The following is a 23,163-nucleotide window of genomic DNA, read 5'->3' as shown; positions in this document are numbered from 1 at the left end:
GGTGGTGCCCTGTAACCATAGCACTCATGTACCTTATTAGGCACTTCAGTGAAAAAGAATGCTGCTGGAGAAACACAGCTGGGAACATAGTCCAGAAGAGAGAACCAGACATCCAAGCTACAAGTCACACACAACACAGCAGCAGTTCAATTAGACACAACTCAACACTGAACAGTATCAAAAATGTGAGGAACATGCTTTGACAAGCAGAAAAATACTACTCTGTGTTCTTCCAAACTCAGTATCTTGTTCGGATTTTTTTTCCCCCAAGACAAAACAGACACTAAAAACATCATTCTGAAGAAATTATGTTTTCATCAAAAATGCCAGAAGTAAAATGACTGAGCAGCTATAACATACTCTTTCTTTCAAGTTAATTTGGGCTGTACAGACACCAATAGAAGTGATCCCAGATTCTCCTATGACTGTATGGACAGTTCACTTGGTTTTATTTGACTGAGAACAGAAGTGCTTAAACAATCGGTCTACGGGTAATAAACTGCAGTTTTATAAGCCACAGTTATGAGTGGAATACTCTTTGATACATAAGAAACGAAGAATACAGTATCTTGACCTTTAGATTACAGTTCTGAGAAGGGAAAGTTAACTGCAGAAGATTTAGCATCATCAACAACTAGAGGATTTCAGATGAAAACAACTGTTGCACGCGCTTAAGTAGGTGAAAGATACGTCCACCATTAACTCCATGCCACACAATTGCTTTCAACTTTTATATGGATACAACAACCATACCTCATTTTTGTACAAGTCAAGCAAAGTAGAACATTCTTAACAGAGCAGGAAATGAAGTTTTATTCGCTGCACAAAATAAATCAACAAAAATGTAATGTCTGTTGATGACAATGAAACCACTAGCATATGCACCCAGGACTGATCTATTCTGTCTACCAGATGCTCCCTTTTTGTGGAACGCTGGTAAAAAGAATTAGGTTCATTGTGGCTTAAGCAGATTTTTCTCATGCTGTTAAGTATTTTTCTGAAGTTCTACTGCAAAATCATAATTTTCTTAAGTATCATAAGCAAATATCTATGATGAACAAGTTATAGCCCACAGGCCATAAGCAGCATGGCAGGACAATTCATCTAGTTTGTTCCCTTTGGCCTCCTCTCCTAAGAACCTCAGCTGCACACCAGATGACTGCAGTGGAGCAGGCAGCCTGCTCCCCACAACCATTTTATCTAAGGGCTTGTAGCCTCTCCCCCCATCATATAATGAGTCCATCTTTAATGCATGCTGGGGAAAGGGTTGAAGAGCTTCCAGAAAAGGTAGCCACTTCGCACTGCCAGAACAATGCATTAACTCCACAATGCCACCACTGTCCACATCTGAGGAACATATGGGAAGAGACCATCAAGAACAGGCTGAATGAATTGTATGGAGTCAGCAGCACTGTCTTGTCTGCCCTTTTTCTCAGGTCTTCATCAGGCCCTGCTGGGAAAAAACTTCAGGGCGGAAAGCTTAAACACCTGGAAGCCACTAGAGATACAGGAAAGCAGAGACTTCCAGAAGGCAGCAGAACAACACATATATACAACATAGTCCAGATGATATTCACCTGTGTTCCAGAAGCCATGAAATATGACACTCCTGCCACTGGGAATAAAAAAACAAACCTGAGATGAGCCCACCTACCCAAGGACTGGAACATTGCTGTCTCCTGTGTTCCCACAGTAGACAGCAGAGCCACACTGACTGCATTGATTGATGCACAGAACTGGAAATGCACAGAAAACCACTGCAGGTCTTTGAAAAGTAATGCTGCATTACCAACACGCTTCCAAAAAATCAGTATTAATGATCTTTGGGTTTAATTCTAAGTAGTTACACATTACTGCTGCAGCAGCAGCTGTTAGTTCATTTGGGGAAATCCTAAACTAACCTGAAATACTGAATAATGCTGACAGGTTAACAGGCTTTGCTACCTAATGAAACCAAAACACATTTTCAGCTTTAACTGAAAATAAATAACTGAAATCAATAGAATCCTTTACATAACAAAATCTTCCAGAAGAATGATTCATGCATATAAAATAAAACAGGAAAAGCAGCTTTGTGTTGCTCATCCTCCACTTAGGTACAATACATAAGGACAACTGAAAACCAAGGACATCATTTTTCAGCATTCTGAGTTCTCTAGACCTTTACATGGGTAAAGGAAGCCAACTGAAGATCTTAGTAAGCCAAGGTGAGGGCCTCAAGACATGGTTTCTTAGCAAGTCAGTGACAGAATCACTAAATAAACATGTTGAAGAAGATGCAGGAGGAAAAAAAAATTATTTCTCAATAGAGGGATCAACTTTGTTCCATATTTTCCTGAGGCAAAAAAAATATATATTTACAGTTAAAGTTCATGCTTTTATCACATTTAGAGTAAGACTATATAGTCCAGGGTATTGCCAGCAGCACAGTACAATTTCCCTGGGGTTTTATGGCCTGTAAAGAGGTAAGAAAATGACTTTTCCATAGAAAAGAATGTACACATTTAAACCAGAACATTTACCCATTCTTTTGGAAGAAGTGTAGCTTACTGGGATAGAATTTACTATTATACATAAGTGTTCAAAATAAAACACAATCTCCATCAGTTGTGCATCAAAATTATTTAACAGGAACTACTCTTCAAGTGCAGGTATTGCAAGGTAAGTTCCAAGCAATAGGTGAATAAAGGGAATTTTTCTGCTTAAATTGTATCTAATAAATTGTAATTCAACCATACCCTTAAAAGGGAGCAAGCTATAATTTCAGAGCATATTTTGTACCTGAAAGAATTAAGAGTATTTTATCTTTTGGAATTTTTAGATGCTTTTACACAAGGTGGATAAATTACAGGGGTTTTCCACTACAAGATCTCTAATCATGCCAATCTCAAATAGTAGGTTCTGCTATAATGAGGAGCTAAAATACATTCCAACAAATTTAACTATGCTTTAATCTATCAACAAATGAGGAAAAACTACTTCCTCTCCAAGGAAATATTTTTAAATGCATTACCTCACCTCATCCCCATTAAACCACACCAATCCAAACTCTTCACCCAACTACATGAAACAAAGCTGGATTGTAGGGTCCTGATTTGATGTCAGCTGGACTGCGACAAGCCTGGAATTACTCCAAAGTAAATCAGTTGAAGCAGTCCAGACCTACACCAGGGAAGCTGAATCAGAATCTGACCCTCTACTCCTAGGAATTATGCCAAAGATGATATATAAACCCTTTCACCCTATACCTTGGAACAAAGACACTGACTATTGGCATTACATTTCCTTGCTGTAAGTAGGTCAGGAAAAAAGAAAAAGCTGAGTAAAAATCAGTAAATGTACAAGGATTAGTCTTCATCTTTCTGCTTTATACACCTGTATTTACACATAAGAACAGGTGCTCTGTACTTTATAAAGACAAATACACCATTTACATGTTAGTATTTTTGTTTGTCTTAGTAAACCTATTTTCTGGAATATAAATTGGCAACATTGTGGTATCTGAGTCCAACTCTTACATCTACTTTCTACTTGCCCACCTGCAGAATTAAAAAACAACACTTTTGCTGGTTTCCTTAAAATAAAAAAAAAAAAAAGTCTGCTCCTGTTCAAATGGGTTCCTTTCTGAAATTCAAGAATACATACCATGATATCACCCCCAATTATTAATTTACCAAATTAACCACAGCAAAAAGGAAACGAAACAACCTCTTTTAGCTGGTGCATCACCATGAACAGTGAAGACTTATGCTCTGGCAAAAAATGTTGTTTGAAAGCTGCTGGTGTAGGTTTGAACCCTGACCTCTGTCACAGCAAATGCTGTGTACTAACACATAAGTTTCTGGCAAGATGGTGAGTGATTTTCCCTGCTAATTTTGATGTGATGCTAAAAGCATGAGATACAGAGCCAGAAAATTATCTTTGAAGAGACGTATGTCAGGAACGAGCTTCATGAACTTCCAGAAGACCTGAACGTCCATTGGCCCTGTCACCTTTTGGAGGTACCAGTAAGTTTGACAAAGTTTTCTTGAACATGAGCACTCAAAGTTCATTTTGGAAAACTCATAGACACACACACCCTTTGTACTCATACATATCCCAGAGACAATAAAAAGTTTTACACAGGTAATCTCATCTGAAATATATAAGCAGATGCAAATCACTAGCACTAGTTGGGACATATTAATAGGGTTTTTTACCTATTAATGGTGGTTTTTTCCCCAGAATACAGCATATTAAGCTGTTCTAAAAGCAATTCTAGTGTATTCATATTCAAATTCACAGCTTTGAGACCCATAACATACTCCAAAGTCCTAAAACACAAGTTACAACAGTCAGTGCTGCATTAGCTCTAATATTTAAATTATGCCATCTGTTTCCTTGCTATGATGTTGGTTTGCTGCATGCAATTCCTTCCATTTCCTAACAGTAGACCCACTTCAATAGAAAAAATACTGGATGCTATCCTAGCTGGTACAGAACAAAACTATTATTCACATTTCAACAACGAACTTTCTAACTGGTGCTTTGACAAGAGTTTAACCTGCCATTTGGTTTCCAAGTTCATTTGGCAGCCTAGAAAGCTCTTGCATATCATCTACTCCTCTCTCCACACAGCAAATTCATCTGATTTGATTTATAAACAACCATAGCATACACAATCTTAAACTCTGCAGAACATAGCTGTACTACATAGTGTAAATACTCAGTCTGAGGTCTGCAGTTTTCTAGTAGTTACAGAACATGCGAAGGTGGGACCACAAAAGAACTCCAGAGGAAAAAAATTGGTTTGTTTGAGGGAAGGAAGTTAAATATACATTGACTACCATTCAGCTGGGCATGTGCGGCATTGCCTGCCCACAAAACAGTCAGAAAACAGCTCTTCACTGCTCTCAGTGCCTTACTAAGTGGATTAACAGTGAAATTACAACTATTGTAGAACAACTATTTACCCATGTCCTGAGTGTTATTCACGTTTCCTGTCCCAACTGTTCATCTTACCATCCAGCAATAATGAAATAAAAAGTCAGGAGGGTCTTTAATATGCATAAATCCATATACACCTATATACATGCACACAGGGGTCTTGTGGTGGTTTTAATCTAGGCCCTCCCTGGTTACCAGTTTGTAACCAAGGAAGGGGCAGTGTTCCCAGTATTCCATACAATTTTTACGTAAATCGTGGTATAAATAAGAAGGGAGGAGCGGCCTTCGTTCTTCTTCTCTTCCGCCGGAGTTCGGGAACAGTGGGTCCCTGCATTGGTCTCGCTTATCTAAGGCTGAGGCCTGCAGCATCCACTGACCTGCCATGTGGAGGCTTGGGGAGTGCTGGCCGTGTGTGTGTCAATCCTGTTTCTTTCTAAGGGATGTGGTGAGATTTGTTCTACTAGTTATTTTACTAATTCTCGGGTTTGATTGCGCATATCTATTCGGTGTCCCTTTTTGTTTCCTTTTGTCCCTTTTTTCCCCTTTCCCTATCCCTTCGGGGGGTGTTTGGATTCCTGTTTGCTGTGTACATAGCATCTTAACTGTAATATACATAAAATATATTTTTTTTATATAACTAGCTTGGTTTTCGGGTTCTTCAATTTGCATAGTTTTTTTCCTTTGCCCTGGGGGAAGTAGAAAGGGGGGAAGAGAGGGGCTGCTACTGGGGGGTTGGGCATTTGGCAGAGAGCCAAGTCCAAACCATCACAGGTCTGTATAAAGAACAAGCTTATACACCAGTGCAGTACAACAGGTAAGTGGGATTGCTGCTTCCTCATTTGTTAAGTAACATCACAATACGCCAAAGGAAACTAAAGCAACAAAGTAGAAAATAGAAAACTACAGTTTTAAATGAGAAAAAGAAGCAACATCAGCTTCCTCTGAGACAAAAATTCTTCCCCTCCACCTGGGCAACACTTCTGAACTGTCAACATTTGAACTGCTTCTCAGGCAAAGTGGGATATGTATGAATGTTAAGTGTCAAAAAGTGTAAGAGGCAGCTCACTGGAATGAAACTGTATTGCAGAACAGACCTCGTACAGAGATGAACAAAGAAACGGGATTCTTCATGTAGAGAAGAGAAGCACTTGCTTTTGGTTAAAAAAAATAACACATATTTTGTTAACACTGGCATTTGGTATAAGTTTATGAGTTTTCATATGCATGAATAAAGAGAAATGTGCATATATGGAGGTCAAACTGTTTTACTGGTTGCTGGCTTACATAATTTTTTTTTCTTTACAAATAGAACATGATTTGCCAGTGGCAAGTTACAGTCAAATTCTAGAATCAATTTAAGAGAATGCTATGGAAGTAGAAATAAAAAAGGAAGGGGGAGAGACACAGAAAGAGAAATGGGTTAAAATGACTGTTACGTGAAGTCTATTTGATAACAATAAAAAAATGCTCAACAATATCAAGTTTCCACAACTGAAACATGGGGAAATGCTTCAGTCAGAATGCACTCCCCCAGCACAGTCTACAGCTTCTGTACCAACAAATCTCTAATCCTAATCCAGTTCCAGGAAAAATCACAGAGATGGATATCCTTCTCTTGTTTTCAGAAACATCAGCCCATGTGCAACAAGTTCATAACACTTCAATTTTCAGCAAATGAAAATTACTATTTTCCATCAACAAAGATAGTATTGAAAAAACTTATATGAACATGTTTATAAACATATGTTGATTTAACACTAAGTTTTGAGATTCTGAATTCTCACTATGTTATTTCTCAACTCAATTTTGAAAACTGACCTATTCTGTTCCTTCACACTCTATGTTGAACTGAAACTGTCAAGGTCTGGGACACAGTCTAGTCCCAAAACACAACTCTTATAGAAAAAAAAACCCCAAAACACATTGGCCTTAATTCAGAAACATCAGTTTGGTAGGGCAGCTGATAACTACTCAATATATAATTTAGTGGTATGAGACTGATCAGACAAAGACAGGCTTACACAACACATGGAGAAGCAACAAAAGCTACAAAAAGACGTGGAACCAACTTCCACAGCCAACTGTCAAAGCACAGTTATAGCTAAACTGGAGGTCTAAGTAGAAAGGAGGAACCTAACTAGCAAGTCAGTGCCCACATTTTAAGTGTATAATGAAACCCCAGCACACATAAAAGAACAGTATAAAAAAAAAGTAAGTGAATTAACAAAAATAAAGTGGGTAGAGTCAAAGATTAATTTAAGAGCATCTGCCCAAAAGCCAAAGGCTTTAAAAAAGTACAAATCCAAACCACATGTCAAATAAAGCACCGATTTCTGCTGAAATACAAACTGATCCAGAAAAAAAAGCAAGCCCCATATCCACATCTATTTTAGAACCCATGAAATAATTGTGTTGTAGTAATCTGCTCTGAAAATGTTTTCTTCAAAACATAGGAGAAAATAATAATAATAATATATTAAACTACTATGTCTGAAATATTGCAACAGATTCAATCAATTCAGCACTATGCAAGATTCCCCAAAAAGATACATACATGTGGAAAACTACTCCGACATGTCTAAAATTAGGATTACATCTTTCCAAAATATGGCATCCCGACAAGGTTCCATCAAAATAAGTGAGATATTTCTCGGCTAGTCAGGTGTTCCAAGGCAAACAAGTGGAATTTTTTACATAAGCGTGCTACCCTCACCTGATCAAACAATCTACTTAGAATTACCTGTACAGCTATGAAAGCTTAAAGGACCACTGGGCACCACATCCAAAAAACACCTCTCCCCTGCATATCCATCAGGCGGTTTTCATCTCTTCTCACCTAACCTATTTGTCCATTTAACTGCCTCAGCCTTCCTCTGTGTACTACTCCTATCTGCATCATCCTTTCCTCTCGCTTCTTGAGGAAGACAGAACTCCAACTGATGTTCTGCATAAGACCAACTAACTTCAAAGTCATGCTCCAAAGAAGTGCCTTGCCCTAAGCTAAAAAAGCCATAAATCTTATATAAATTATTTAGTGCCTGATTTTGTAAATATGTTTGGGACACTACAGCAAAGCAGAATGGACTCCAGAAGAGTTCTCATGGTTGCAGAATATGCATGTTTCCATCTGGTTGCCTCAAACTTTACCTGCTAAAGGAAGATGGAAAATTGGCTGTTTACTAGTCTATAGAAAATTCATAAATTAACTGCGGTACCATACTAGCACCACAGAAGCATTTAAAAGAGACCTCAACCTCCAAACCTGGGGCATTGATTTGGCACTTAAAAGAAAGCTCGTGCACACTTTATGTATAAAGAATTAAAATACTAATGTATATAACCCATGTTTATACAAAGGAAACATTTTTCTCTCTTTCTTGAATTTAAAGGACAATTACGCTGGTTTTTCAGAGGGTAATGAGTTGTTTAAAACTTGTAAAGTGTTATTTCCTTTTTGGCAAGGCCATGTTTCCCCATACACAACAGACATTTTAAAAAGGCAAAGAGCCAGTCTAAGCCAGTATAGTCAAATAGTAATTAAAAAACCCAAACAGTCTTTAATTCTAAATATTTAAATTTGAGAAAAGCAAAATGGCAATTTAGTATAGATGACAAGGAGTCTAGTCCATATGCCTAAGACCAACTGTCCAAGTATACTAAAAGATAGAAAGTACCACAAACTATGACACGGTAACTACAGAACCTGAGGCCTTGAACTTCAACAAGACCCCTGCAGTTGGGAGGCATTACTACTCCTGGCAGAAAGCTGTTTTTAAACAGCAGTCCTCCACTCAGATAGCAGTCATAAGATCCATGTCAAGTTTTGGCTATCACCACTGCAGTATGAGGACTGTCCTTTAATCATTTTTTGCAAGCCAAAGTAAACAATCCATTTAGAGGTAGTTCAGGCAACAGAAGGAACAAGACAATAGGAAATTTTGAGTTTTACTACCAAAATGTGAAAAGCAGAAACTTCTTGCTCTCCACCAGTACCGGAATAAATTCCACAGTACACAGGGGTACAAATAAATTTCAGCAAAACTATGGGATATCTACACATGACAATAACACAATAACCTTGAGGTTTTGTCAGTATGAGGGACATAAGGACTTCTTCAAGCCTGGATTAGGTTTGCAGGGCAAGGTTTTGGTAGCAGGGGTCTACAGGAGTGGCTTCATGAGAAGCTACTAAAAGTATCCCTTATGTCTGAGGGAGGCAATGCCAGCCAGCTGGCTCCAAGAGGGAACCCAACAATGGCCAAAAGGCCATCAATGACAGTTATCAGATAACAGATTTAAGATGGAGAAAGAAGATATTGCAAAGAAGCAATTATGGCCAGAGTAGAGAGGAATGAGAACATGTGAGCTAAAGAACTCTGCAGACAGCAAGATCAGTGCAGGAGGGAGAGAGGTGCTGCAGGCGCTGGAGCGGAGATTCCCTGCAGGCCATGGTGAAGACCATGGGGGAGGCAGCTGTCCCCCTGCCGCCCACGGTGGAACAGATATCCACCTGCAGCCTGTGGAGGACACACACCTACAGGTGGACATCTGAAGGAGGCTGTGAGCCCCTGGAAAGCCCACACTAGAGCAGGCTCCTGGCAGGACCTGTGGACCCATGGGGAGAAGAGCCCAAGCTGGAGAGGGTTGTTGGCAGGACTTGCGACCATTCAGAGAACCCGCATATTGACAAATTCACATGAAAACTGTCCAAAATTAGGAACACATTAACCAGTATTCATGTAACCAAGATAGATTGTTGCCTCATGTTGAGGCAACACAATGGCAGTGAGAAAATTAAAAAACGTGCCCGCAGGAGTCTTTGAATTAATTCACAAAGGTGATTTCTTCTTTCATAATATTCTTTCAGAATAACTGCAATCTAAAGCATCAGATACTTTGCATTTACAATCTATAAAATGGTTAATAGGAAAAAATACAGGTAAATTACATGGTCACTCTTGTTTGCCCAGCTAGAACACTGAAGAGTAATTCAGCTTTAAGCAAAGCTGCTCAGCATCTCCTCTTTAGCCTCCTTTGAAAACAGTGGAAATAGAAGACAAAGTGTCTGAACCAAATGCTGCAAGGCTTTTCTAGCAGCTCTAACAACCTGCCTTTACTACTTCCTCTACTGAAAGAGTAAGTTTACTAAATGTTTTTGTAAGAGCTTCGTAGGGCATGGTATTTCTCCCTTGAAAAAGAGATTCTCCTACCTAAACCACCTTTTTTTTTCCCACATTTATCAATTCACAGAAAAATTTAAGAACTCTTCATACTAGAGTTCTTGAAAATGGCATAAAACACAACTAAAGTCTCACCAAATCTTCCTGAGCCTTTGGAAAAGACTAAACAACTTAAGTCTGATTTACACAAAGGTATTTGCTTTAAATCAGTAACATGGAAAACTGCTCTTGTTACTTATATATAATAATTTGTATGCAAACACACACAAAAACATAAAAGTCCCTTTTTTCTTATATTAATCTACTAAATCACAAATAAGAGTAGCATGAACTGGCTGCTTAGTGAGAATTTCAGATTCATCATTAACCTGACATGATGATTCAACACTAGCTGATAGCATATTTTGCTTCCTGCAGGGCAGTTCTCAATATAATCTTCACTTCAAACTTTGCATACGAGTGTTAAAACTCAATATCAGTTTTAATGAACTGAAGAGACCACTATGAAAGTGAGCAGGTATCAAATAAAAAATACTTTAAAAATTAAGACCTTGAGCTTCTACATGAGGAAATAAAAAGCACAAAGGTGGGCCACTAAAGACTGTTAGCTAAGTCTTCTGATTTCAAGTCTTATCATAATTTTGCTGTCACAGAACAGCAGACAGACTCAAATGGAAAGAAAACAGCACCACTTGTCCATACAGGCACTTTCCATTGAACTACTACACCCAGGTGAGGACAAAAACAGCAAAGCACAGCTTCAAACCTGGAGATAGCTTTACCATTTAAGCAAAAACTTTATATAGCTATACCCTCATTAAACATAAGCCTTGTGTCTTCACTTTCAAAGTCCTTCATAACCTGTCTACACACCTTATCTCCCATCTCGATCATTTCCCGGTCAAAACCAATTCCTGCTTTCAGCATTCTTTGATGGCAGTCCCTACCGACTGTCAGATAAGAATGTGTCTGCTATTCTGACAGTCATACTTGTGGGCTGTTCTCCACTGTTTCCACACGGTTATTATATTCCTTCACAACTTCCTTCGGCAAACTACTTGGTTTCCCTGTGCCCCTGCAAGTGCTTCTACTTAAGAGTCCTTCTCAATTCCATAATTAGTTATTCTTGGAGTACAGAGAATCTTCATCTTCACATATATCAGCATATTCCTAGTGCACCGTGTCCTGATTAAAGGCAAGAACTCAGAAGTGAAGCAATAATACAGATAACACATTTCTCCTTGATCTCCTCATTGCATCAGTTCCAAGACTAAAAACCACAGAAATCAAGGTTGAACATGAGGAACATCAGTCTTGTGGTTAGTCATAATTGCAGGAAGGTGAAGAAAACAGACGTGGGCTTAGAGGCTTGTCCTTTCCAATTTGTACTACCTGAATGTAAAGCCTGTGGTTTGGGCACAGAGGTTGTGGGGCACGGAGAGGCAAAGAGAAAAAGAGTAAAGAATTTCAAACAGGACAAAAGGAGAAAAAAACTCTAGGAGGAAAAACACAGATTTAACGAGGTGTTTGCAGTGCTATATAAAGTCCTGAGATTTAATATATGAGATAGGTAATAAGCAGAATATAATACCAGAACTTTAACTACCTTCTATAACAATAAATTGCACTCATGAAGTGTCAGGAGAGTCAATTACTATACCTTAAATACAAGTCAAACAAACATTTAAGTGTGTAATAACAGCTTTAACATCATATTTACCAACATGTTTGATGAATTTGAGAACATTCTAAATGCTCATACTTAAAAACTCAGTACTGCAGAACATTAAAGAGAAAGAAAAAAAAGGCAGGCACAGTTGCATTAGGCTGACAGACACCAAAAAGCAATGCAAAATGACTCACACCAAAATTCTATTTCAAGTACTGCCACTAAACAAAGTCATAACCAAAAGCACACATATAGAGCATGTTCAATAGAACACCACTTTAATCACTGCCAAGTTCTATTCCTGATTCACTTCAGTTTAATTTTCTTGTAAAATAGCCATATTTAACATTTTGCTTTTAGAAGCAGTAGTATCAGTCAGAAAAAAAAAGAAGAAAAGGAAGCAAAGCACAGACAAAAGGGGAAAAGCAATGACCTTCAAAATGTTCAAACTTCAAAACTCACAATAAATACCACTAATTCTACAACAGAGATTTTGTATATCATTGAGTGAACTTACCACTTTTACAGCACTTCTGCTTAGAAAAGGAGAGCATTTGCATAAAACTAGAAATTGAGCCATTACTATCTACGCCAGACTTAGCCGAGGAGATGCTGCAATAGCATGAACAACAAAAAAACAACTAAACTAACACTTGAAGCTGAACTAACAGTCACTTCCATGGGACTGATACACTTCAAAAACATAAAAAGGAAGAGATGTTTTTGCTCACAAAAATCTGAAGGGTCCACTGGACAATAACTTCAAGCAATGTAATGTATTTTAATCTTCATACATCTTCAACAGAAACATTGTTTGAAATAGCCCTTTCCAAGGAATACACATCTCACTAAGTTGTGGTCAGGAACTTTATTTTTTGGTCAGGTGAAATTATGCATGTGCTCATTAGAAGTTTCACCTGAGGAAGGAAATGCAGGATCAAGACAATCAATTTGAGACCTAAACTAAACTTTCTTGGTAATTATGCTCTTCACAGATATTAAGTTCTTGGCAAAACAGTTCCAGTTGGAGCTAAATTCACTGAAAGTTCATTTTACTACCATTTTCCACAGAAATATTTTATTTTATTCATAGATTTTATTCACTGATTACAAAGATTTTTATGACAATTGGTTTTAGCCAAGTACTCTGCCGTACAATAAGTTAGGACACAAGAATTTGTCAGAACACTTTATTTTTATAAAACATTTTCAAATAGTAATTTAAAAAATAAAATTCAAGTAGTGAACTTTTTAAACCATATCCTCAGAAAACAGCATAAAAGTGTTTTCATTTACATTCTTGTTAGTCAAAGATAATCCTTCTATGGCACAGACCCAAATTTTATCCTCCTGGGTGTACATACCACTGAATAATTTGTTCAAATGTCAGTTGCAATTTTCAAAACTCCTGTCTTGCCTCTGAATCTTAAACATCTGTAATAAATACTTGTTTTGAGAGCGCTTTACATTTGTGACACTTGACCTCTTGCTGTATGCACCACAAAATCTAAGTTTCGAATACCACGCAAGCAGGAAATCTGATCATTCCAGCAGTAGCCATCTGCAAGGTCCAATATCAAATATTAGTTCTGGGTTGCACAAAGTCGTGGGCTACAAATCTTTTCCTGCAACTCTCATAATTAGTTGCAATTTGCTGCTTCTGAAACCCATTTCTCATGGAACATCTGGTCTCAAAAAGCTTACCTTAATATTGGAAAAGTACTTAGCATTTGGCTCCTGGTGCGTGTACGTGTGTGTATGTGCACGTGCACATCTGCACATAGATTAAGTGTAACTACAGAATGCAAGCGTGTGCTTTGTGGGTGGCACAGCCAGGACTAGAGATTTCTACTCCAGCAAAAAAGCCTCTTAGATCTAGAACTGTAAAAGAATATTACAAGAAATATCAACCATCACAGAAGTGTCTGGCAATGTTCTTGCTGGTTTGCATCTATTTATTGCTGTTAAATGTTAGCAGCTCATCAAGCACCCTACAAAACACTTGAATTTTGCATCAGTTGGAATTTTCTCTTGCATGGTCCTCAGTATAACTGAATGACCAAGCTGAAATTGAAATGTGAACAAGGCTTTAAAAAAACCAACAAAAACAAACCGGAAAACCTCTCCAGAATCAAAACACCACACTGACTAAAAAAAAAAAAAAAAAAAGAAAAAAAAAAAAGTTTAACATTAATATATCTAGGTACTTCTGGTTAACTATGTTAGACATACAACAAAAACTGAGCCACTTATTTCGGCTTCACAGTGCCAGAACAAAACCTTTCCTAAGCCTGTGAAACAGCATAGTGTACAAATTGTTGTGAGACCTTTACATAAAAGAAGTCTTCCAAGTACTATACTCAAGCAAGCACTATACCTCCTAAAGGTAAGAATTAATTACAGGCCAGGATCTTTAAAGCATTCCTTCAGTAATAGCAACACAACTTCTGAAAAATGCCCAATGCTGAGTTGTGCCACATTCAACTGACTTAAGCAACTAGCACTTTTTCTTGAAAGGCAGAAGCTGCAAACTCTCAGTATCCTGTATTGCTCTTGAAATCCACTTCTTCTCTAGCCATGGGAAAATTCTGGCAGAGCACTATTAACTTACTTTCACATCTGCATGAACTGTTTATTAGCTGCAGCTAAGAGAGTTTAAAAATAAGCATAAAGGAAGAGACTAACCATGACAAGAACATTATTAGCTTCTCAGAAATTAAAAGGAATCCCAGCTTCACATGTCACATTCTTCAGAAGGCTTTGCGGAAAGTGACCTGTAGAAGCCATTATTCTCATCAACCTCTCCATGTTAGAAAAGCATTCACCACATTTCTTACCTGAGCACCATCCTTTAACTTCAAGATGCACTCCATTGTATTGATAGTGATGACAACTGGTTCTGATCCCAATTTTGTCCATGGCACGTGAATCCGAAGTTCATGAATGTGCCCGCTTAAAAACGTAAATGGCAGTTTCAGCTCCTAACAACAACAAAGAATGCAGAATTAACTACTGAAACATTTAAAAATTCAAGATGCATTTGTAACTCAAAATAGTATGGTTCTATCACAAAGTAAGTAAAAATTTATTCTCCCTCCCCGAATCAATAGCGTGTCACAGGACATGGGACATTCCTTTATAATCACTTGCACGCTTACATTACAATTAGTCTGTTCAAAGGAGACATTTGGATTACCATGTCCTTGATAATAAAAGAGTTTAAAACCACCTCTCTCACATGAAGCTACCGCAAAATGTGCCACTATTCAAGGGACAAGCAGAAATGAGTGAGGTGAAAGTAAATGCTTAAACTGATATGCAACCTGTGTTATTGTGAAGAGAACAAATTTGGAATTAAACACTGACAATAAAACAGCAAGGTAATATCTCTGAAAATATTTTAATACTTAGAGTTGTAATAGCTCAGTGTTCTTAACGCTGGCCCACTGTTGCCCCATTCACATCAAACTGGTAGTGAACACAAAGTTATTAAATTTTTCCTTGGCAAAACTGGACTCCTCCTCACCAAGGCCTAACGTGGCTGTCACACTGCTTTAATAATTGGCGCAAATCAGTCCAGAACTCCTAACAAATGCCTGACGCTCCAACCAGCCAATGCAGAGATCTCAGCTCTACAGGACAGCCCCACTGAGCCAGCTGCTGCATGCAGCAAGTCAGCAGGAAATATGGTGCCAAAGTGCTGCAATTTCTCCAGTAGCTTCAGTGCTTAACAGACACAGTGGTCAGGCTACAGACCTGGTCCCAGGATGAGAAACCAAGATTTGGAACAGCGAAAGTAAGTGTTTACTGCAAAACAAAGAAACCATTTTTGATACTATGTCAGAATTTTAAGTCAGCATTCTCAAAACTAAGTATTCTAATGATGAGGTTCCAATGATAATTCATCTTCTTACCTTTCTGGTGTCTATTCTAACATTTTTTTCTATAAAATTTAAATGGAGGAAAAACAACAGATGCCTTCAAATTGCTTATAAGCCTGGTGTTTTCATTTTCGTCTTAGATGCTGAGAACTACAGGTATATATCTTCTCAGATGAAGAAATGAGTGAATCTAAGTCTCCTAGATGTTGAGTGATAGCTTTGGCCAACCTAGAACCACCCTCTAATCCACCTGCCCAACTAATTCAGGGCTGACCAGATGTAGTTAAGAGCATTGTGCAATTACACACTTACTGGCATGGGGCATCCACCTCCTCTAGGAAGCCTCTTCCAGTGTCTGACCACACCCTGGTCAATGCTTCCTAATGTCCCGTCTAAGCCTCTTCTGGCACAGTTTTGAACCATTCCCACATGTCCTATCCCTGCATACCAGGGAGAAGAGCTCAGCACCTCCCTCTCATGTGCCCTCCTCAGGAGGCTCTAGAGGGCAGTGGAGCCTCCTTTTCTCCAAACCAGACAAGCCCCAAGTCCTCAGTCCTTTCTCACAGGACTTTGCCTCCAGCTCTTTCACCAGCTTTATTACCCTCCTCTGGACACATCCTTGTTAAACTGTGGGGCCCAGAACAGCACACAGTGCTCAAGGTGAAGCCACAACAACACTGTTACAGTGGGACAGTCAGTTCTGTTGGTGATGGTTGGCTGGCGATGCCGAGTGATGCACCCCAGGAGGGGGTTTGCCCTCTGGGCTGCCTGGGCACACTGCTGACTCGTACTGAGACTGTTGCTGACCAGCACTCCCGAGCTCTTAATTGTTGTGCTTCTTAGTAAACTCAGGGACATAAAACTTTGTTCAGAACTCCAGAATTATCCTGGCAAGCCAGGGCTTAAGCACCTTTGCACCTTGGCTCAGTTTGGGTACATACAACATTCAACTCAGAACTTCTCTGAATGAATAGCTGTTAAATAGAGAAGGTCCAAGAAACTCCGAAGTCAAACAGGCAAGTTGCTAGGGAATTTTAAACAAACATCTAGAAGATGCAGAAAGCCTCTTTTCCTGCACTGCTTGACCCTAGACCTATCCCTGCTGTATGGAGCTTCTGTATGAATAAAATTTGGGGACAAGGGTATTTTGCCTTTAGTACGTGACATATAAAGTCTTAAAATCTGCCTATAGAATATCTCTGTGAAGCTAGCTTATGTCGTTATTTTCCTAATATCTTGAAATAAAATCAATGATAAATTTACAAATCATGACTATAGAATTAAACCCTAGTCACACGTTTTAAAAGCCCACCAAAGTTTTTGATTTTCCTAAGCAGTTAACGTGTCCTAAGTTGAGAGTTGAAACAACCGCTATTACATCTGTGACAGGTTAGCATCCTGAGATAGCCTCTGATTTGTCACCCAAAAGACAAGTCAACAGTTCTTACTCAGGAATACCTATCACCATGACAGCAACAACAGCTGCTAATAGGAGCTGTTTTAAGGAACACTCTCCATTCTGCAGCTGGTGCCTTTTCAGCCTTGCATCTCACAGCTAAGAGTAGACGAAAGTACATTAACTGCTGACAAAACCTTCAGAGAAGAAAACTACATAAAATTATAGCTTTTTTTTTTTTTCCAAGTACAGCTTTCAGTTTATAAATCAATTTGGGGAGTTTAATGAGCTTTCATTAATGAAGCTCAAAAAAAACACACCCGTCTCATGTTAGGGAAACTTCTGACTCCTTCCTCAGCCATGCTTACACAAAGTCACATCTAATTTCAAGTCCCCATTCTAAAAAATGACAGTTACAGAGTTTCTCATAAAAGGTTTGAAGAAAATTGCTAATTTTTTTTTCCAAATGTTTTTTCTTCATCTCATTCACTAAAATACTTAAGGATTTTAGCCAAAAGCCTCTCTCCTAAAAATTCAGCTGTATGCTCATAAGCAACAAGAATAAAATTTTAATCCAAACGGTTTCAGTTAAGACACTGAAAAGCAAGTACTGGGCAGTTTAGCTACACATGTTGCTACAGTAATCATACAATAAATTAAATAGAGCCTTTTGTCCTGGAGTTTTGTTGTGAGGTTTTGGGGGGGCGGGGGGAGGGGTGGGGGGGGTGTTTTGGATTGTTTGTTTGGTTTTGGTTTGGTTTTTTAGAGGGGGGGAAGTGGCACAGAAATAAATTATAAAAAACCATGCAATTTAAAAAGACATCACAACTTGAGAGAGAATGCTTTCAGGGATCAAGACAGCAAACTATCACTGTTAACAGCAACAGAAATAAATTCCCATTCCAGACATGTAGTTATCTAATTTTTATGTCACTCATCAATACCACCATGTCTGTTTAGATCCTGACCTGCGTTTACTTCAAAAGGTATTCTAGAATAGCTCTTTTTCTACTATTTTCTGGATGGATTTAACACATTCTCAATTTTGCCTAGTTAACTGCAAGATGTCGAAAGAAACGGAAGTAGGAATTATTTCAAAATACAAGCAAATGCACAGTGTATTTAAAACGTAGTTCTTTTTCAAAGAAATTTAGATATAAATGTTGTCTGGCATTATTCTAATTTCCTTAAGCAATGGAGATAACTCTTCGTTGTAGTATTTAAATAGACAACACAAATGTGTGCCAAATTTATAAACCTGTTCATCATACAACATAACAAAAGACCACTTTTATTCCTCCTCACTTCCTGTGCAATCTTTCCCCTTTCATTAAGTACTGCTTGGAATTCTTTGTTTCTTCTGTACTTATGACTGATTAGACATTACAGTTTAGATTTTACCTTTACATCACATAGATCCTTCACAAAAATATTATATGACTAAAACCAAACTTCTGGGCTTGACCCATAAATAACAGACTAATACCATGCAAGACTGTAGACTAGATGACCATGATCCCCCTTTACTTAAAATCTCCCCTTGCTCTAAAACACAAGACTACCTCAAACTTTGGATTGATTGGCAAGTACTTTTCTCCACGTGAGCGTTAACTCAAATACCTTTTCTTCACAGTCAAGGCTGTATTTCACAAGTAACCCAGTGACATATAACACAGACACCTAAAATAAAGATACTTCAATGCTCTAGTCTCCTTATAATTCTTTAAGTACACTGGAAGTTTCCATATTTCTTTATAAATTCTTTTGGATATGAAAAATCCACACTTACAATACAACTCAGCCTTTAGATCAAGCTATCCTTTGTCTTCCAAAGACTGCTTCATCTTTCTCTTCTGAGTTTGTAAAACAGCTAACATAAACTGCATTGTTAAGGGAATATATAAAAGCTGCAAAAAGAGCTCACCAGGTATCTCATCTCTTTGGTACCACTGTGTCAACAGAAACATTACACGCAAGCTGGCTACCAAGTTCATGGGTAGTTCTGTTACCTCTGGTATTGTGAGGATTTCACATAAAATCTGACAAGTGCTTAAAACGCTTTACAAAAAAGTAGTATTTAATTTTTTTTACATATTACTTTCCCAAAGTAATCTTTGTACAATGTGTGTATTACGCATAGATGGAAAATTTCTTGGCATGCTTCATCTCGCAGTAATTGAATCATTGAGGATAGGGAAAAAAATACCAATACTTTATCAGATTTAATCTTCAACTAAAGATAATTATTATAATATTATTTATTATAGATATATAATTATGATTAACTGGCTACTCAAAGAGGGACACAATTATGTACAAAAGCTACATTGTACCTAGAAGGTTGAACCTGAGAACAAACTAGTACTTGACTTCCACTAAGGAACTGATACTGTAAAAAGAAAAAGAGGGCAGAGAGAAGGACAGACCCTAAGAGTTATTGCAATGACAATCAGCTTATTTTAATGAGAGCATAAGACATACATAAATATATGTAAAAAATAAGCTAACATTCCCAAAAAGTCACATATAACTCCACAAAAAATGGAATTCTGCGAAAAATGTTCAAGGCTATACACAGATATCCAGGATATGAGCATTTGTATCTGAAGACCTAAAGCATGAAATTAAAGCTGTGTTCATCTCAAATAAGGAGTAGGGAACCAGGCTGGGGATAGCCTGGGACAGAAAGGATGTTAAAAGAGCAGAACAGTTAAGGTGACTAACTTCAGATACCATGAACCCATCATGGCAGAGAACCCAAATAAAATAATATACACTGGTAATTTTCAGAAACCAGCTTTTCAAGGGAGCTCCCTGCCAGCTGCAAAGGCTTGGATCATTGTATTACCACACACTATATACCCAAAGACTTCTGCTGAGCAGGTGTAAAGCAGCATCCCTTCCACAAAGAAGAGAAAGACACCCTATAGTCCATGGGTCCAGACAAGTTCCAAAGAATAATAAGAGTCAAATTACAATCACTACATTTCACAAACACAGAGCCAAATAATGTAAAAACAATGAATCCAAGTAAATTTTGCATTCATCGCATATTCATATCCCCATTAAAGCTGATAAGTCATGAGTACAGGTATACACGGTAACACCACAAAAGCCATGACACTATTAGATTGAGCTGGATATTTAGGAACCCAGTTGACACATAGGTAGACAACGATGAAGCCAAGGATCACCCACCAGCAAACTCCAACTACTAGAAAGGGAACATCACCAGTGACAGCAGCAAAACCCTAACAGTGTCAGGTAATACAGCAAGTTTAATATATCCATCACAAGTCATCATCTGTTACTAGGACAAGCTTTCTCTCTGTACAGCAAAGCATTGAAACAGCTCACCCAGAGAGAAGGTTTTCACAAGACAGGAGATTTCAAAACTCAGCGGGAGAAAAACACAATGGTCTGACAATGCTGGCAACAGCCCTGCTCAGAAGAGGAGGCTGGACTAGATGACATCCAGCCATCTGCACCAGTTTCTGACCAGTCCTTCTTTAGGTCTATAATACCTACATTTAAAAAGGTTCACAGGCGGAACACATCCTACACAACTGAAGTCTAGTATGCACATCAGCTGTGTGGACAAGCTGTATCAAGAAAATGTGGAACAAATACACTTGAGAGAAAATAGAGAGGCCACCAAATACTTGAAGGCAGACAAGTCAAGCTCTTTAAAAAGCACAGAAAATAGCGCAGGATCTCTTGAAAGATTGTCTCCTCTTCCAGAACAGGACCAGAGATTCTTTATTAACCATAAGTACTTCTTCCACATTTTAAAAGGTGTCCCCGACAGAGACTATGCAGTCTCCTCAGTCTACTCCAATACCTCATAATCGAACTAAAAAATGAGATTTTCATTTATTTTTAACCTAAGACTCCCTACGTGCAATTTATTCCATCGTTTCTTGTCACATCCAAATAATTCTTGCCCTATCTTGTCTCACCTTATTATATTCAAAATTAAAAATGTATTCCCTGCCTATTTCATTCTTCTTTCAACAGATGTACTATCTAAATTTCCCATACTTCTTCGTTGTATTTATCTCAGTTCCTTCATCTGGTTGGACTATATCTGGACAAAGGACTCTAGTTAAGACTTGCTACACCATCTACAATGAAAAAAAGCTTTACTCATCCCACACACTCAAGCTGTCAACTCAGACAAGCATAAAAGGAAACTATCCTTCTGCGAAAACTTAATTAGTTTATATTGACAGCAGACTCCAAATTCTGTATCTAGTGTTTTACTGGGTAAAGCTTGCCTTTAGTCTCTGATCTAATCTACACAAACCAGCTGATAAAACCTGTCCCTCAACTACTCTTAAGTTTAGATACAACCAGAATGATGAAATCTTAAGTGAGAAAACCAATCAGAGAACACAAATCTGTGTTTAGCATGCATAATTAAAGAGTAAATATGACTGGAAAAGAAATATAATTAATGTTCATACTGTAAAACAATGGTTACTGATAGAAGAAACATGTCCACAAAAAAGCCTTTCTCTTCACACCCCATAAGTTACAGAATGTGTAAAGAATTACCATTCATTGCTAAACAAATGGCATGAAATTAAAGCAAGAATAACTAAATGCAGGGGGGGGAAATGGACTTGCATAAGAAGAAAATCAGCAAGCACTGAATGATTATTTAGCTGTGCAGACGAATCTAAATAATTCAGTCAACTTCTTTTAAACCAAAGGCATAGACTGCAACAACTGTAAAGATAACATACCTGTTCAAGTACATCCAACTTTAATTCAAGTTTACTAAGCACAACATCTCCTCCCCAGAGTGACAACTGCAGATCTGAAGGCTTCAAGTTCTTTATGTAGCGATTCACATAACTCATCAAAATAGGAGTTACATAGGACTCCAGCATCCTGGAAGATATCTATATTTCAGGTCAAGCACTAAGGAAAAAGGACAAGAGATTGAGTTATTAGTAACAAATCTGCCAGCCTAATTTTCAATAATGCACCAGTCCCACTCTTTGAATGTCTGAAAATAATTCTAACCATGTTTATAGGTAGAGATACATATAGTTAGACATAAAGATAAAGCATATAACAAGATGAAAGCACATCTATTTGGATCTACAAATTTTCAGCTTACATATATATATATATATATATATACATACGTGTGTGTATATATATGAACTAGTATATATGAACTAGTAACTGGTTTGCTCAAAAGAAAAGCCAACTAACCAAACCATAAAACAGAAAAGATGATCAAGCAGTGGACCATGCTTTCACACAGCATTTAAATGACAGGAAAACTGCTTTTCGGAGTCATCAGAAGGATAACTTCTGATAACATCAAAAAAGGATAACTTTTAAGAGACAAAAATGCACACTGAAACATGCCCTTAGATGCCCCTCTTCTCTCTGACACCGGTGTCAGTCTCCGAGCACCGTGTTCAAGGCAAACCCGCCAGTTTCCTGCCACTCTGAACTCCAAGAAACCAAAACCCTCCATGACCCGAGCCGAGGTCACTCTCCTACCTCCCCACACTTTCTCACACCCTCGCCGTCCCGAGGAGACCCCTCCCCGCCCCGTCACCGCCGCAGCCTCACCGGGACACCCACACGGTGCCGGGCAGCCCCCGTCCCTACCTCCGGGACACATCTTCACGCGTCCCTGCCCAGGTCCCCCCCGCCAGGGCCCCTTTACCTGCCCCAGCAGCCCCAGCCTCGGCGCCCCGGGCGGGCCGGGCCGTGGGACCCGCGCTGGGACCCCGCGCTGGGACCCCGCGCTGGGAGCCCTCGCTGGGACCCCGCGCCGGCAGCGCCCCCAGCCCGGCCCCGGCCCCGGCCCCGCCGCGCCGCCGCTTCCGGGTTCCACAGCGCGTGCGCGCTGCGTCGCCGGCCCCGGCGGAAGCGTTTGGCGGGAGCGCAGGGGCGGGGCCAGAGGCGGCACCGAGGGGAGGTCACATGCCCTGCCGGGGGCGGGGCCCGGGAGGGGGCGGGGCGTGTTCGGCGCGTGTCCGTGAGGGGTGGGGGTCATGCCCCCCATGTGAGACTCGGTTGGATGGGAAAAGATCCCTGGGATCGTCGATGCCGACCTGGAACCCAACATCACTATGTCCACTA

General features: G+C 39.0%; 1 protein-coding gene across 1 annotated transcript in view; it reads right to left on the bottom strand.

Annotated features, from left to right (window-relative positions):
* The window catches only part of LOC114069292 (vacuolar protein sorting-associated protein 13B-like), a gene marked incomplete at its 3' end in the record, with an annotated part of 183,460 nt that extends 160,695 nt beyond the window's left edge, over positions 1-22,765 (bottom strand). Inside the window, exons 1-3 of the mRNA XM_027905981.1 lie at positions 22,745-22,765; positions 21,801-21,978; positions 14,613-14,756 (exon numbers count right to left, since the gene is read on the bottom strand). Of these exons, the coding sequence (XP_027761782.1) occupies positions 14,613-14,756; positions 21,801-21,947 (291 nt within the window). The remainder of the gene's footprint in view (positions 1-14,612; positions 14,757-21,800; positions 21,979-22,744) is intronic.
* Between the last annotated feature and the right edge of the window lie 398 nt (positions 22,766-23,163).

Source organism: Empidonax traillii, unplaced genomic scaffold (genome assembly GCF_003031625.1).
Source record: "Empidonax traillii isolate 1590-97213 ecotype Southwest subspecies unplaced genomic scaffold, ASM303162v1 scaffold1229:size276339, whole genome shotgun sequence".
Taxonomy (NCBI): Eukaryota; Metazoa; Chordata; class Aves; order Passeriformes; family Tyrannidae; genus Empidonax; species Empidonax traillii.
The sequence above is the reverse complement of the archived record's forward strand: the minus strand, read 5'-3'. Positions and strand labels throughout refer to the sequence as shown.